Raw genomic sequence first — 15,465 nt, 5'->3', positions numbered from 1 at the left:
CCTTCCTCCACTGGAGGTGCTCCCTCTGTTCAAAGGCAAGCTGGGTCAGATGGCCACAGTGCAAACGTTAAATCAGAAAAGCCTGGCTGGCAACTCATCCCTAGCCGGCTGAAGGAGCGCAAGCCCTGAAATTCTGAAAAATAAGAACTTGGCTGTAAACCAGTGCACCACAGTTATCATCCCAGCTATTTCTCCCATTGCTACCCATGTGTCTACGCTATTTACAGCTCTCGTAATTAACTGAGGGCACATACTCTAGGGGAAATTCTTGCCCATTCACGTGTTTGATGGGAACACAAGCCGGACCTCCAAAATGACAAATACAAACCTCAGCGCTGGAGCTGTACTATCTTCCCAGGACACCCGGAGATATGAAGTGCTCGAGTAACCAAAACCACCTCGGACTGACCCTGTGTCCCCCTCTAGTGACCTCAGCACATGTAAAACTTCATCACTCTACTGCTGCCTCCAGTAGTGGAGGATTTTACATCTAGAGCTCCTGCCTCCAAGGACAAGCCAAACTAAATGCTGTTCTAATTATCTGTGCTAGCTATCCACAAGGCCGCTTTCTGCTCCCACAGCCAGGAATAGCAGCGAGGAATCCTCAGGCCAATACTCTATTGCCGACTCCCAAAACATTGTTAATTCACAGGCGCAGAAGGTGTCAGAGTCCTCCTCAGGGGCTGTTCCATGCAGCAGACTTCCCTCCATCCTTCACTTCTACGGCTTCAGTGGGGTAAAAAAATCTGAAGGCTTCAGACCACGGCATTGATCCATGGAGACACAGAAAATATACACGGCTGAAAAGAGCTTGCGAGACACTACTGAAGTGTGATCTAGGTGTTGCATCTCTTGCCTTACTTTTGCAATTTTAGGATGTGTTTTGACCACAGGAGGTAACCCTTTAAAGAAAAGGGTGGGCACCTAAAGCACTTGAAACAGCAGTGACTGGGAGGCTTAGCATGCCCCTGGTGTCCTGAGGTGCCAGCAAGGTCAACCCTTGCTTTGAGACACTCTCCTCCAGAAATGAAGCCTCCTTGTCCCTTCCATGCAGCACCCGCAGTGATGAGACTGTGTATGTCAAATCACAGCAAGCTTAGCCATAAAGTACCAGCTTTTCCTATGTGCTTGCATGGCTGTGTTTGATCTGGGACCAAGTTTTTACTGGCCCAGTTCTCTCTCCCAGTTCCTATCCTCAGAATAGCAACTATTCAGGGCAAGGACTGCCTCTCGCTGTGCTTGGTGAGGAATTCAGCATCCCTGAGAGCCTGTTCTCAGCCGGCTGCCGGAGCGAAATCGCCCATAGCAGGGGCCAAAGACCCAGCACTTCAAAAGATCCGCAGGAGCCTGCAAAGCTGTGGGTGGCACAGGCAGGCTGAGGGCACAGAGTCGGAAGACAAAAGCACCCAGAAGGTAGTGTTTTCACAGAATTTCCCAACCCCCTGAAGACACCACCTGTAGCTTCTGCCAGCTCAGAGAGCAGGACAGACTGATTTGTCCAGAGAATGGTGGGGGTAGCGAAGAGGGCCGGAGAGCCACGTCAGTCGCTGGCATTTTCTGGGTGGAGATGAAGCAGGGACAGGAACACATCCATAAGCAAAATCAAGTATTATTAGCCTCCTTGAAGTTTCTGCTCTCTTTCCTCATGCCTCACCCTGCAGAGGTACCAGCATGGCCCCAGCCTGCAGAACAGAAACAGTTCCATGTGGAGTGTTGGGAAGTGGCGAGTTTTGTTTGTTGCACGGCCTTCCTAACATACGCTGTAATTAAAATGTTGATTACTAAACAGTTTAAATATATGACAGACAATGCAGTTAAAGCCTACAGTTAGGTCAATATGTGATTTAGATTTGCCATTTAAAAACCCTCATTTAAATTTTGCATACATTAATCACTACCATACTTCAGTGTTCTGATATCCACCTGACTACACTATTAAAATAAAACTTGCTGCCCCAGGGAAATCCTACTTATTCTTAATTGTTTCGAGGCTTTGATGGGCTTTTAATCTAAGATTAATTTATGCAATTTTAAATAACTCTTCTTATGATTAATAAGCTTGAAAATTAAAAGGAGTCTAAAGCAATTATAATGAGCATTTGGTCATAACCTCATTAGGAGAAGGAGTGAAGGATACAGCTCCAGAATTCTTACAAGACTACAATTTAAGGTTACTTTCAGAGGAGTCAAACATAGTTCTTGAAATTGCAAAGGCAGATTAGCCTAGGTCAGTGTTAGAACTATGGCTATCTAGATTAGCACACTAATAATTTTATCCCTCTGATGATATTTAAGATAGTGAAAAGATGGTACAAAATGTATCCAGCAAAGACAAACAGATAATGCTACTAAGCAGTGAAGTCTTGGAGCTAGATTTCTTGCTTATACTTTTTTTTTTTTTTGAGAAGGATTCCTTTTGGGTTATTATTGGTTGGTGGTGCTTTTTTTTTTTTTGCATATTATTTATCTATTTGTAGATTAACTTTTACTGATGCACTTTTACCTCTTATATGATAAAGTTAATTGCAAGTGATTTTCGGCTGGTTTAGTAGTTTTGTTGAGGCACCAAAATTCTGTTGCAATTTACAGAATTTGTCTTTAAATAACGTCTGTCCCCAAGCGTAACTGATGGGCCAAGAGGAAGACAGCTTAACTTAAACCTGAAGAGGAACTGTCCACACACATATCACACCTGAATTTCCACTTTTAAACAGTAGCACAGATTCTTCCGTTATGACCAAAGTCCTTTTTGCAACCTTCTTCTGGAGCTTTGGACATTGGCCATAGCCAAACAATGTGCTGGTGGCCCTAAAAACAGTCCTCAGAGAGCCCTGGAGCCCTGGACTGATGTGTCCAAGCTGGTACGTCATCATCAGGTCCAGGGTCAAGAGGGAGTGTTTTTCCAGGTCAGATTAGCAGGAATCGGTGCAGCTCCTCTGACCTGTGTAGCATGGACCTGACCTCAAACAACTCACTGGTCTCCTATGGCAGGACCTCAGGGTGTGCATGGGTGCACACATCAATGGGTCTGATTTTTGCTGTTCTCTTTCTGTGGCACATACTAGTCTTAAATTTACTACAGAATTCTGGTTTTGGCTGTGGCACAGAGGAGTCTATTTGCCCATCTGCAGATCATTCTTTCCACAGCAGTTCTGCTTTTGATATTTGCTGTTAAACCAATAACCGTGCTTGGCATGCCTCCTTGTGCTTAGCTAACAAAACGAGCTAACTCCCAGAAAAGGTATTTTTTTTGTGATGACTCTTAAAAAAAAATAAGGCAACCGATATATAATTGGAGTGTGCTTTTGCAAGTGCCGCTGAGGTTAAGAAGAACTGTAGAAGAGGAATAGAGAGAGTGGCCCAAGGCTGATAGAGTATGTCAACATTAGCAAGCTGTCGACAACAGAAGCAGATCTGCAGAGTGAAACGGTTGGTGCAATGTTTCAGGGATGGAAGAGGTTTTACTTTTGACCAGCTCTGGTCTGGTCTGTGGACACAGCGCCCATTAGTAGCTAGAGCTCATTAGGTGTGTGCCTGGAGCACATCTTCTGGTTTGCTTTCATTTGAAATTGATTCAATTCATGAGCTTCAAGCCCTGTCTGTGATGAGAATGAAAGAGCTGTAAGCTCTGAAAGAGCCGGAGATTCACACCTGACCTGAACTCTAATGTTAATGTAGATGCACCTGCAGAAGTGTCTTCAGTTCATGCCTCACCACGAGCACAGGATTGGTTTTCACCGATGCCAAACAGAGCTAGTCAGACATTAAAACCTGATATAGTATTTCCTTCAAAGGGGGACTACGTGTTCCCCTGGACTGGGGTGGAGAAAACAGTTGTTTTCCAAGTTTTCAAGTTTTGTTTCCAAGTTTTGAGAAACTGGTTTCTACTAACAGGAAAAAAAAATTAAAAATCACTAAGCCAGAGCAAACTGAAACAATCTCCTAAATGTTCTTCACTCAAACCTTGGAGTAGAAAACGTGTGCATACTCACATGCGCACGCACACACACACACACACACACAAATAACAACAATTAACCAAAAACCCCAGAAAATTATCTGGCTGGAAGCAAAAAGGGAGAATGAAACAGCCCGCACTTTGCTAGCAGTTCCATGATGAAGTTTCTGCAAATGAACAAGTTGTTTTTCAAAGTACTGCATACGATCATATTGCATTACATGCCTACACACTGTCTGCATCTACTGCAAAATAACATCTCCATGTTTGCCAGGTCTAGAAAAGCAACTAAATAAAGCAAGTATTAAATGATTGAGCATGAACACGCTGTCAAATCACCCCGTTTCAGAGCAGAAAAAGCACAGGTATGAAACGACATCTGAATAAACGTGTGGAGCCCTGCTGAAAACAGAGAAGGTGGCAAAATATACCTCCACTAGTTGGCTTGGGAAAAAAAAAAAAGAAATTCCTTTGAATCTCTCACAAGGTCACTGAACAAATGACCGAGGCCACGAAAACCATTTCCATTCTCAGACTTGTATTTTAATGCCTCTGTTCCCTACCGGGAGCCTTTCCCCGGTGGAAAGCCCGGCTCTCTCCAGCCATGCAGGCAGACGCCAGCAGAGCCATCCTGATTTACATCAGCCGAGCGTTTACCCCAGCGTCTCCCATTAAATCCGAACAGGCAGATGCACATTTATGGGACAATGAACTTTTCCACGGCTGCAGCTCATCGTGCTTTGCTATTACGGCCTTAATAAACCTGCGCATTCCCGTGCTGCGGCAGCTGCCGTGGGTGGGAGTGCGAGCAGCCGGGTCCGGAGGAGAGGCCGCAGCTCAAAAAAAAAAAAAAAAATTATCATGTTTAATTTAAAAATTAGAAACTGGAGCAGGCTGTGAGCACAGAGGTTGATTGAAACAAAATTTAAATTCCTGTCAAGCCCATTTAAACACAGGGGCCCTTCATAGACAATTAGCTGCTCCCTGTGAATGCTGAATAAACTCGGGCCTGGTCACTGTTAGAAGAGAGCAGGCCTACTGTGAGGAGCTGGAAAAAAATTAACTAAAATCAGGCTGTATGAAATATTTAGCCTCCCAGTTTATCACAGGGGTTTGGAAGTGTAAACAAGACAAAAATCGATTCCTCGGTGCCCTCCAATCAATCCCCCAAAATGGTTAGGGCATCTGTTTCTGCTAAATTTTGTTTACTCTGGCAGATTTGCCTTAATTGCAGTTGTTTATCTCCCATTGTCCCCGGGGCCCTAATCTCCCGATTACTAATACTTAACACTCATTTCACATCTAAAGCTACTTCTAATCCTCAACAGGTTTCTGGGGCTCTTAAAATTATTGAAACGGAGGAGCCAGGAGATGCAACCTCTTTGTGAAAGGCACATTTTCTTATCTACTACCAGCTGGGTCCAATCATCACCAGGGATGGCGGCAACAAAGGTGCTAAAAGGCTCTTTCACAGGCACTGCTGCTCCGCTGGGGATTCAGCGGATAAAAAAGAGCTTTGATGGAAAAAAAAAAAAACAACACACACACAAAAAAAAAAACCCTGAACAAGAGGGCTATAACAGTCCAGCCAAATAAAGTTACTGTCATAATCAAATGCTGTCAATCACAATGAAAATCCAATTAAAAATCTTTCAGTGCAGCCCTCTTAAGTAGAAAAATGTCCCCTATTTATATGCGTTTTTGTCAACCGCACAAATTAGAAAGTAGTATTAATTGATTTTTTACTACTTCAGGCCCTGATCCTCCAGCTGAATTTCTGCGGATGCAAGAATCAACCGGCACAAATCTGATTAAGGGATTTGAGGCATAATGCACACAGGTCACTAAGAAGGCATATCTGTATCGCCTGCTTTATACTCTGCTTATTCATAGGCAATTATTACTCTTATTTAATACTGCAGGAGCGTCTTAAGGTGCTAATCAGAAAACAGACCCACAAGTAGCTGGGACTACACAAATGCCAGCAATTTTAATCCACGCAGTGCATTTGAATCAATTTAAAATTCCAGTTTTATTACACAAATAAATATTGTACATAGATTTCAACAGTCGCCTATTAGAGCAAATTCCTTGATGGATTTGGAATGAACAGGAAGGACAATAGTCTGGGAATTAATGATATGGCTGTTATTTTGGAACTGTTAACAGATGTTTTTTGGTTTTATTTTATATAAATACGTAGGGATGACAGCTGACATAAAAATACCAACAAGATAAATGTATCATAATTGAAAGATTTGCAATTCTGCTACCAAAATGAGTGAGATGTAAATATTTGTCTCTCTGTCTGGAGAACTACAGAACAACCAGAAGTGCCAAACGAAACATTTGCTCAAATTAAATGGCAAAGCCCAGGAGACTCAAGTAACCAAAAATATTAACTGTATCACTCTAAGCTGTTGCCAATTTGTTTTTGTCCAATTTCCTTAGATTTTCAATAATTCTTCAAGCCAACTCAAGTTATTTCTTTTCACATTTCACTGGAAAGTGCTAGTACATTGTGCAGCTTTAGGGCATGTTAGAAAGAGAAAGTCGGATGTTCACATCTCCTGTAAAAAGTCAGTGGCTGCATGAGCAACAGGGCTGCAGAAGACAGTGAATGAACAAAACACCTTAAAACCCTAATGCTCACAAGTTAACCGTGGCACAATCTTAGTCTTCTGTAATTGCTGGACTAAGTGACACCGATATATTTCTCCATTTTTGATAGCTGGTTTCTCAAATGACAAAGAAGAGCAAATCATACCCCTAAGGACAGAGATGGCTTTTTTTTGTTTGTTTTAAAAAGAGAGGGGGACAGATCCATAACCCACCTTTCCACGTTTCAGCTGAGTGGGGAATAAGTTGAGCAATGTGACCACCTGCAAGATTACTTTTTTTTTCCTTTTCATCCAACTCCTGAGCTTCCCTGACCAAGAAAGATGATGAACACAAGACCATCCTGAGCCCTAGTATGAAATCCTAGCATCAATTAAGTCAATATGAATTTTGACATTGCCTCCAACTGATCCAGGATTTGATCCAGAACTCCTTGTCCACTGTACTCTTGAATTGACAGATTGCAGATACAGTTTAATATTTATCATATTTACAACAGCTAAAATACTTGGCTCTGTTCTTTTTTCCTTGGGAAATTAGAGAGCCCTTTCCTTCACATCTGGCATGTGTTTTGGTGTCTGTCAGAATTTCTGCTTGTCATGGGGTAAGTAACTGGGATCATTGTGCCAGAGGAGAGTCTAAATGTTTGCAAAGCAAGCTATCCATCACAGGTTCAAGCACAGACAATTTTATGCTGGACAAATTATCGCTGATAGGAGATCCTGTACTGGATCAGGAAAAAAACCAACCCCAATGCTTGTAAGTAGATAAAGAGGAAAAATTCTTGGCTCTCTGGGATCCAGCAATGATGCATAAACATCTAGATAGATGCAGACAGAAAACATTCATCTGTAAAGCTGTCTTCAAAAGATTTACAGGATGCGTTTGTGAAAAGCAAAGTGCAGAGGACTCTCTGGTCTGTCTCAAAAGTTAACACTATCAAAACCCCCAACCTGTGCAGCAATCTCAGCTGCTCAGTCAATGATGCCACTGCTACAATGCAAAGTTAAATTAGCTACTAGGGGAAATCCCTTTTATTGACAAATGTAAGTGGCGGTATTTTATTGGCTTTATTCTGAAGGTTTATATCAAAATCCAGGTAGGATTATGTTGATCCTCCATTTGTTTGTTTAAACCATAAACGTATTTCCTAATGGCTACAAACAATGGTGTAACACAACAAGCTGCCAACAAGTTTAGCTCTACCTGGTAAGAAGTGCTACTGTCCAGACCCCCTAGAATATAAGTACTTAAAATATAGCTACTTAAAAGCTTCAATTTTTAATTTCCTATACTTGTTGGAGATGGGGGAACAGCCAGCCAGAACCCATTTTTGAGAGTCTGTAATATCTTCACACATATCTTAATACATTTAAATAGACAATCGATTTATCTGAAAAAATGCCCATTGTAGCCAATGAGATCAGTGTGCCTGGCCTAAATGCCGTTCCTGAAATGGAGAGAGGGATTGCTGAATGCATCGGAATGGGAAATTTCAAAATTGCACCAGGCATTAAAATAAAGAAAACGAAGAACATGTTTCCCAGCAGGTCAGTGGTTTTGACAGAGACGTTGTACAATTTATCATACAATCTTCTAAATTAATAAAACACCAACATAAAAAGTGTCAGTAATTTAAATGTAAAAAAAGGAGAACAGCTAGAAGTTGTGTCTAAAATTTGGAGACTTGAACAAAAACTATTGGATCAGTGCAAAAGTAACCAAGAGCAGAAGGTGACTGTATCCTTGGCCAAAAGCTTTGCCTCTCCCTGCCCAATACTTTCCTTGAGAAATCCAAGCAGCATCTTAAAGATTGTACTTTTATGCATCCATGGGAAATACAGCTACACGCTTGACTTTTGGTATTTCAAACACAATTTCTTTAAGTAAATCGCTTTCGTTTAAATAGCCATATGTAGCATGGTAGAGTTCAATGCTGTACTAAAAAAAAAAAAAAACCCGACAAGAGACTTCAACAATTCTGCTGGCTTTCTGAAAAGTGCATGCAATCTGCAAAATAAAAGGCCAAGCTTCCAGCTAAAGAAGAGATTTTAAACAATTACCAAAGCAGGATAGTGGTATCATAAAGGCAATTTCTGCGCTAGCTTGTTTTCCGAAACTCTCTTTGCCTCTGAACAGCTAGAACAGATAATAACTATTAGTAAATCAAACTCCTGCAATATCCAGCTGTGTCTCACACATTTACATACAGATAGAATGGGTATATGTTTTTAATATGTATGCGATACGTACTTTTACCACAGCTGAAGTGCATGCTACAAAGGAGGAGGAGAATGGGAATGGAATCAGCATGAGATAATAAAGTGGCCTAGATAAAGTATTAGCCAGCGATTGATCTCAAACAGGGGATGTTGCTTCTCTCTGACCTGATTACTTACTATGCATAGATTCCATTAAATAGAGCTTAGAATGGAAAGCTTCTGAAAAATACCGTAAATACACAGTCAGATCTACAGCTTCCTGAGAGAAACCAGCCCGCGGATGCCCACCCATAGACGCGACACAAGCAGGAGGTTAAACCTTACCCGTACCGCCACATCACAATTGCTAAATATACATCTACGTCTGCATTTCCCTGGGAGCTGGCCTTGTGATGCCAAACTCCACGTTTTAAACGAAAGCAGGAAGTTCATGGGAGAAAAAAAAAAAAAAAAAAGATTAATCTTTATACAGAAGACTTGTTGGGATTTTCTTTTTCTTCTTGGGAAGGGAGAGAAGAGAGAGAGGAATATACTCTGATGTTGTGCAGACTTCCCTCATGCTGAAACAGGAGTATGTTCAATTTAATCGGCTGTATGCCTCTCCCCTTCTTAAGAGGGAACAAACCGGAGACAAAAGAGCAGACACTGTAAGCACAAGGTTCAGAACAACCACCAGCGAATTATAACGATCGTTCCTTTCCCAGGATGGACAATCTTCCCATTGCTTGGTGAAATTACTTTTTTTCACTCCTGTGGAAAGAAGTCTGTCAATTTGAAATACTTGGAAACAATTAAATTATTGATTATGTATACACAGAGAAACTGGTGTCATATCTTGGTTTGTGGCTGGATATATGGAAGAAAGGGCGTAGTGACCGAGTCTGAATACAGGAATCTGATTTATGCCAGCTGTTATGAAAATTTGGTGTTCGCTTGCACAAGAATATCTATGGTACTAGAAAGCATGACTTTATTCAGGAATTTCAGCCAGCCTTGGCTTTGGCCCTATTTTCTGCAAAATGTGCATAGTGACTTTCATAAAAAAGGGCTTCCTGACATGATAGACAGGGTAAATCCAGGCCTGATGTAACCCCCTGACTTCACCGGAGTTGCCGATCTGGCACTCCAGGTATTGTTTGCCGGCTCTTAAAATGCATTTAACAATTCACCGATTATCAGGAGAGTAGAAAAAGATTGATGTTCTGCTCCCTTCATTTTGCTTTCGGTCTTTAATTATACTAAATTGGTTACAAAATAGTGACTTCCAGTACAGTTAATGTCCATAGGGGAGGAAGCCTGTACTCCACTCTTTTGTCTGAAGCTAACGATGATGATGTGTTACACCTTTCATCCTTGCTTGTACGTTTCTTCTAAATAAATAGAAAAAAAATAACCAAAACCAAAACCCAACCCAATGAACAAGGTGAAATCCCGCTCTCATTTAAATCAACGGTAAACTGACCTTGACACGTCCAGGATTTCACTGACAGGATCTGCACCACTCTGCCCACTCTGATAGTTAACACGGAGACATCCACCAGAATTACAACAGAGGTTTCAGAAACGGATGAGGTGGACTTGGAGAGGATATTGGGGTGAGCAATTCCAGAATTCAGAGGATACTTAACAGCTTTTGTTTTGGCCTCGTTTTCAAAAAAAAAAGTATGGTAATTTATATATACGTATGTACATGTATGTACAGATGTGCTCTGTGTATATAGACATACCATGTGTGTGGGGATATATATATATAATGCATATATGCCTATGAGTTTTATAAATAAAGTTCTCCTTGACAAGAGCGGGTAAGTGCAAGAATGTAAAGGGCTTGACTGGCGAGCAACTACTGAGCCAACGGTGAGGCTGTTGCAGAAGAGCACGGGGTGCTGTGAGCCCATGGGGCTGGAAGAGGGAATTTAGGGCAGGTTGTGAGGGTCAGCCCCATCGCAGGCAAGGACTGGGTCACGTCTTCATTTCAGCGGCGGACTACCTTGTGCTTTGGTACTTGCTGTTGCAAGTTCATTTATAATTGAGTAGAAAGTAAGATGAGGGGGGAAATGCATTAAACAAAAGATTTTGTTTAAAAAGTAAAAAAGGCGCTTTTTTTAAAATTTATTTCCCGAGCTGCTATAATTTTAAAATTATTTTACAAAATACCTCCTTAAAAGGGGACTAGCACACTCCAGGGCATGTAGTTGTAAAGATAAATCTGTGCACTTCCCTGGTACTGCAGGCACTCACCCTTTGGCCTCATTTTTATGACTCTACACCCCGGAGTGGTGTTATTGCTTACCAACATACATATATACTTATGGGGGTATGTGCGATCTGCAGATGTTTTATTTATAAGTGGCAGGCCTATTGCATCACTGAAACACGCATTTGCAAACAGATATAGGTTTTATGAAACCCTATTCCGTTGTTTTAATAGCTAAGCTATCCAGCCATAGCATAATAGTGCACAAGGTAAATGTGTCTACATCTCTAGAACCTGTTCCAAGTTTTCTCAGATGTGACTAACTGCAAGAATTTTCCAACCATCAAAAGTTAATAAAAAAGACAAAATAAAGCAGTGCAAGCCTTTCCTACAAGACTCACACCACCACAAAGTGGAGGGGCTCCGATAAACTTTAAGGCCTCAATTTACCAAGGTATTTAAGCAGGTGCCTAACTTCAAACGTAGATCTCTTGAAGTTAATATCCTTAAAATTAGATTCACAGTAAAACACTTTACTAACCAGGATCTAAATTGAGACTAGTCTGGATTGTGAGATATCTGCCCCAGGGCATCTTCAGAGATTAGCCTTTAACTAGAGAATAGCTGCAACAGAAACACTTGTTTATTCTACTTGCAGTTCGCAGCACCTAAGCAAGAAATGAAACAATGCAAACGTGTCCTTAACTTGTTAAAATCTGCTAAAATTATTCCTAGAGATTTAATGCACAGAGGAGAAATTACAATGATTTTACATAAACCTCCCAATTACAGGAAACACAGAATACGAATAAAAGGAATGAAACGCTTAAAAATCAAAGGCACTTGATGCGAACCAGAGGGGACTACAACTCCTATCTGCGATATAAGCTACTGTAAACATTTGTAATAATTGTTTGATATAGTATTTTTCTAGTGCCTAAAATCAGTCCAAACCGCACTCTGCACTAAACGCACAGCCACAAGGGACCAGCTGGAGCGCAGGTACCCTATTATTGCCTTACTGAAAAAATGACAATTGCAAGCAAAAGCAGTGGTCTCTGAGCTCAGATTCCAACACTGAGAGCCCTTCTACGGACAGACCAAAGCCACATGTTACCTCAATCTTCTGTAGCCAATCTAATTTCATTTTACATGAATATAAGTGAAAACAGTAGCTCCCGCATTTCATTAAACTACTCTATTTTGCCCATATCCTCTGTTTTCAATCTCCAGATTTTGAAAGGTTAAGACTGGCAAATGACGACAAAGAGTGACCTACGTTAAGCTGTAATCCCCGGACATACAAACAGAAAAAAAAATGTGTATTAAGCATCAAAATGGTTGTGACTGAAACGTGAAACTGGTTGTGAAGGTTCTGTATTAACTCCCCAAATCACAAGCGAAGCTTTGGCCATGATGAAGGTAACAGCAAAATACCCGTTAACTCCAGTGGAATCATAATTGCACCTTCGGTTTGGGTGCTCCCTGGAAACCTGCAACTGCTGCACGAGCCAGAAAGTGTTTAGATTTGGATTTATACATACGGATAAATACAGCTAAAAAAAAAGGGGATATAGTACTATATACATGAATAAAAAGCGCTCAGACAAATACATATTGAGGGTTTCACTTACCATTAAATCTTCAGGTGCTGGCCTTTCCTTTGGCTGCTTTTTCATGCTATGTGTCATAAAAGAAAATGTTCATATATAAACAACTCCTTATTTATTCTACTTGCTTAAATATTGAAGATATCCTCTTTTAACACAGAGTGAAGAATTTCAATGTTTTTCTTAACTTTATCATGTGCCGACGGAAGACGGGGTTCCTAACAGTGGCCAAAACGTTAACGGGTTTCTTCCTTCCCTCCCATCCCCTCATGGGCTGTACTGGTCTACGCTGTTTGCAACCGTGACAATGTAAAATACAAAATGTAAATATAAAATCCTTGAAAACCAGTCAGCTCAGAAGGCAGAGTAAGTTGATTCTCATTTTTCTGGGGATTATTACATAGCTCGACACAAAGTATTATACAAACAGGTGGGAAATTTAACTCTAACAGTAAACAGCTTCGGGAGAACGCGCAATACCCTGGGGTTTCTACCTTAATTTTTTCACATTTATTTCCATTACACTGCAGGGTGATAGTTCATTACACAGCATTAACCTGTTTATAAGATCATGTTTCTCATCCAAATAGTCCTAGTTTTCCGTGCAACAGGTGCAATTAGCTATTGAAGGCTGCGCTTAGCTGCGTGAAGGAACACAATAACACGGCACAGAGGTGACCATCAGGAGCCGCCTACTGACTAATTGGATTACATCCAAACAGCCAGTGTTTATGGCGTAATTGGCATAAAGTCATAAAGTCTGATACGCCGTTCACTTGACATCTCTAATACTTATTAGGAACGGATTACTTAAATAGTGTATCGTTTCTTCTTATTTGCTTTTTTAAACAGTAATGCCTCCCACTAAAAAGTACAGCCAATATATCACTACCTCTAAAATATTGGGTGATCTGTGCTGTAAATCGGAGGTTTTAAGGGTACACTCTACCTTCCCTACAAGTAACTACGAGCGCCTCAAATCGTGCAGGCGTTAGCAAGTAACGCACGCTGTCTGACGAGCAGGTTGGTAGCAGTTCTAATCTGACAGTCCAAAGTAGCTGCGTCCCCGGGGAAAACAAGGCTATTAGCCACCATCAGTTATGCTTCAGTTTGACATCTGTGGAAATTTTAACACAGGTTATCCCCTCCCTCTGCCTCAATGAGAAATTTTTTTTTTTTTATTTTTTTTTTCAAACAGCCCGTCATCAATTTTTTGCAGCGATAAAAAGCATAGGCCCCCACGCGCATCAGTCGACTGCGCTGCAGAATCCGCCAAATTGCGTCGCTCGTTGTAAGCCGAAACTATTGAAAACAGAGGCCTATGTTACACGAACTTTAATTATTTAGTTACTTTAATTAACCGATAATCAGCCTGCTTTTTGTGTCTGTCTTGTTATACGCTATGTGGGTCCGGAGAGGTACTTTCTCCTACGTTATATATTCAAAATTCAATTTTCTTAGGCGACTTTTGCCGCAGGGGCCCTGGCGTACAGCAGCCACCCCGCAAGTGCTGCAGAGCCCGACTGACCCGCAGACCCCTGTGAGGCTGAGGGCTCCGAGCGCCTTGGTTTGGCGCAGGACGCACCCCTGCAGCGGGAACCCCTCTCGGCCACGCGGCTGCAGCGCGCGGAGACGGCTCCATCTGATTTCACACAGCTGAGCACCCAGCCCTGGAAGTGCGTGGTCGCAGAAGGGATGCTTCTCCGTCTAACACAGCATTTTTGTACAAATTTCGAGCTAGTTTCTTCTGCCATACATAAATGACTGCCCCCCCCCCCCTTTTTGGGTGGGGGGGAGGTGGGTGGGGTGGAGGAGGAATGAGACAGTTTTGAGAAGATTTTCCCTTCATTTTGTTTCTTTAGGACAGCTTACCCTCAAGATTTTTATTCTCTAGTCACTCAAGACCTGTATTCTTTATTCTACAAATTCCTCCTCTCCCCAATTCTCCTTTAATTTAAAAGGTTTTCAATGAACTATTCAGTTTTAAGGAAAGAAAATATGCCCAGTGGTGTGTTTTAAAATACGACTCTCAGTAAAAATTACTTACTGAAAAGCCAATGAATTAATCAAGGCTGCTTGCCTTTCTAAATGTCGAGGCAATTTTATAAGTAATATTTTCAAAAGCCCTGAATAATGATACTATACACCCGAGTCTTTGTGGCCTCTTCCCCCCCCCCCCAGATGAGTTCTTAAAGAGTCTCAGAGCACAAGAGTGCACCCACGTTCAGGGCAGGTTTATTAAAACTGGAAAAACCCCCTTGTAAGTACTTTTACGACCCTTTGTGTAAATAACGTTTACATAATTTAAACAGTTTGCTTAGCTTTGCTGCCCCATCTGCCCAAGGCCCCCAAGTCCCTCTTCTCTCCGAAAGGATGCAAGGAAAGCCATAAGGTCTCGCAGAGCTGCCGAGTTAATGGCATGTATCATTTACATCGAGGGCATGGCATGTTTGCAAACCGAGCTTACCATTGAGTGATGAAGTGTACAAATGGCTCAGAGAACTCCCCGGCTGGAAGGACGGGCGATTCCTGGGATTGGATTGAAACAAGAAGCAGAGTCAGGAGGAGAGAAGAGAATTTTTTTTTTTTTTTTTTTTTTTTAGAGGGAGAGTAATATAACAGCAACAACAAGAAAAAAAAGAAAGGAAAGAAAAACAAGGAAGCGAAGCGACAAATCCCCCTTTTCACACAGAGAATTTGAGGGAGAAAGGTACAAATTCTTCTGAGAATGTGTTATAAAACACTGAATTTCAACTAATGAGTATTACACAATGGGTAAAAACATGTGGAAAGACACTGAGGGGAGGTGAAAAAAGGACAATGATAGCCACAGGGTAAAAAGGAAGGTAGGGAAAGTGT

General features: G+C 41.5%; 1 protein-coding gene across 1 annotated transcript in view; it reads right to left on the bottom strand.

Moving 5' to 3' along the window:
- MAP2K5 (mitogen-activated protein kinase kinase 5) overlaps positions 1-15,465 on the bottom strand; it is a 141,768-nt gene that overhangs the window by 12,250 nt on the left and 114,053 nt on the right. The window contains exons 20-21 of the mRNA XM_082488770.1: positions 15,074-15,135; positions 12,631-12,676 (exon numbers count right to left, since the gene is read on the bottom strand). Coding sequence (XP_082344896.1) covers positions 12,631-12,676; positions 15,074-15,135 — 108 coding nt within the window. The remainder of the gene's footprint in view (positions 1-12,630; positions 12,677-15,073; positions 15,136-15,465) is intronic.

Source organism: Vanellus vanellus (assembly GCF_965231255.1).
Source record: "Vanellus vanellus genome assembly, chromosome: 11".
Classification (NCBI taxonomy): domain Eukaryota; kingdom Metazoa; phylum Chordata; class Aves; order Charadriiformes; family Charadriidae; genus Vanellus; species Vanellus vanellus.
The sequence above is the reverse complement of the archived record's forward strand: the minus strand, read 5'-3'. Positions and strand labels throughout refer to the sequence as shown.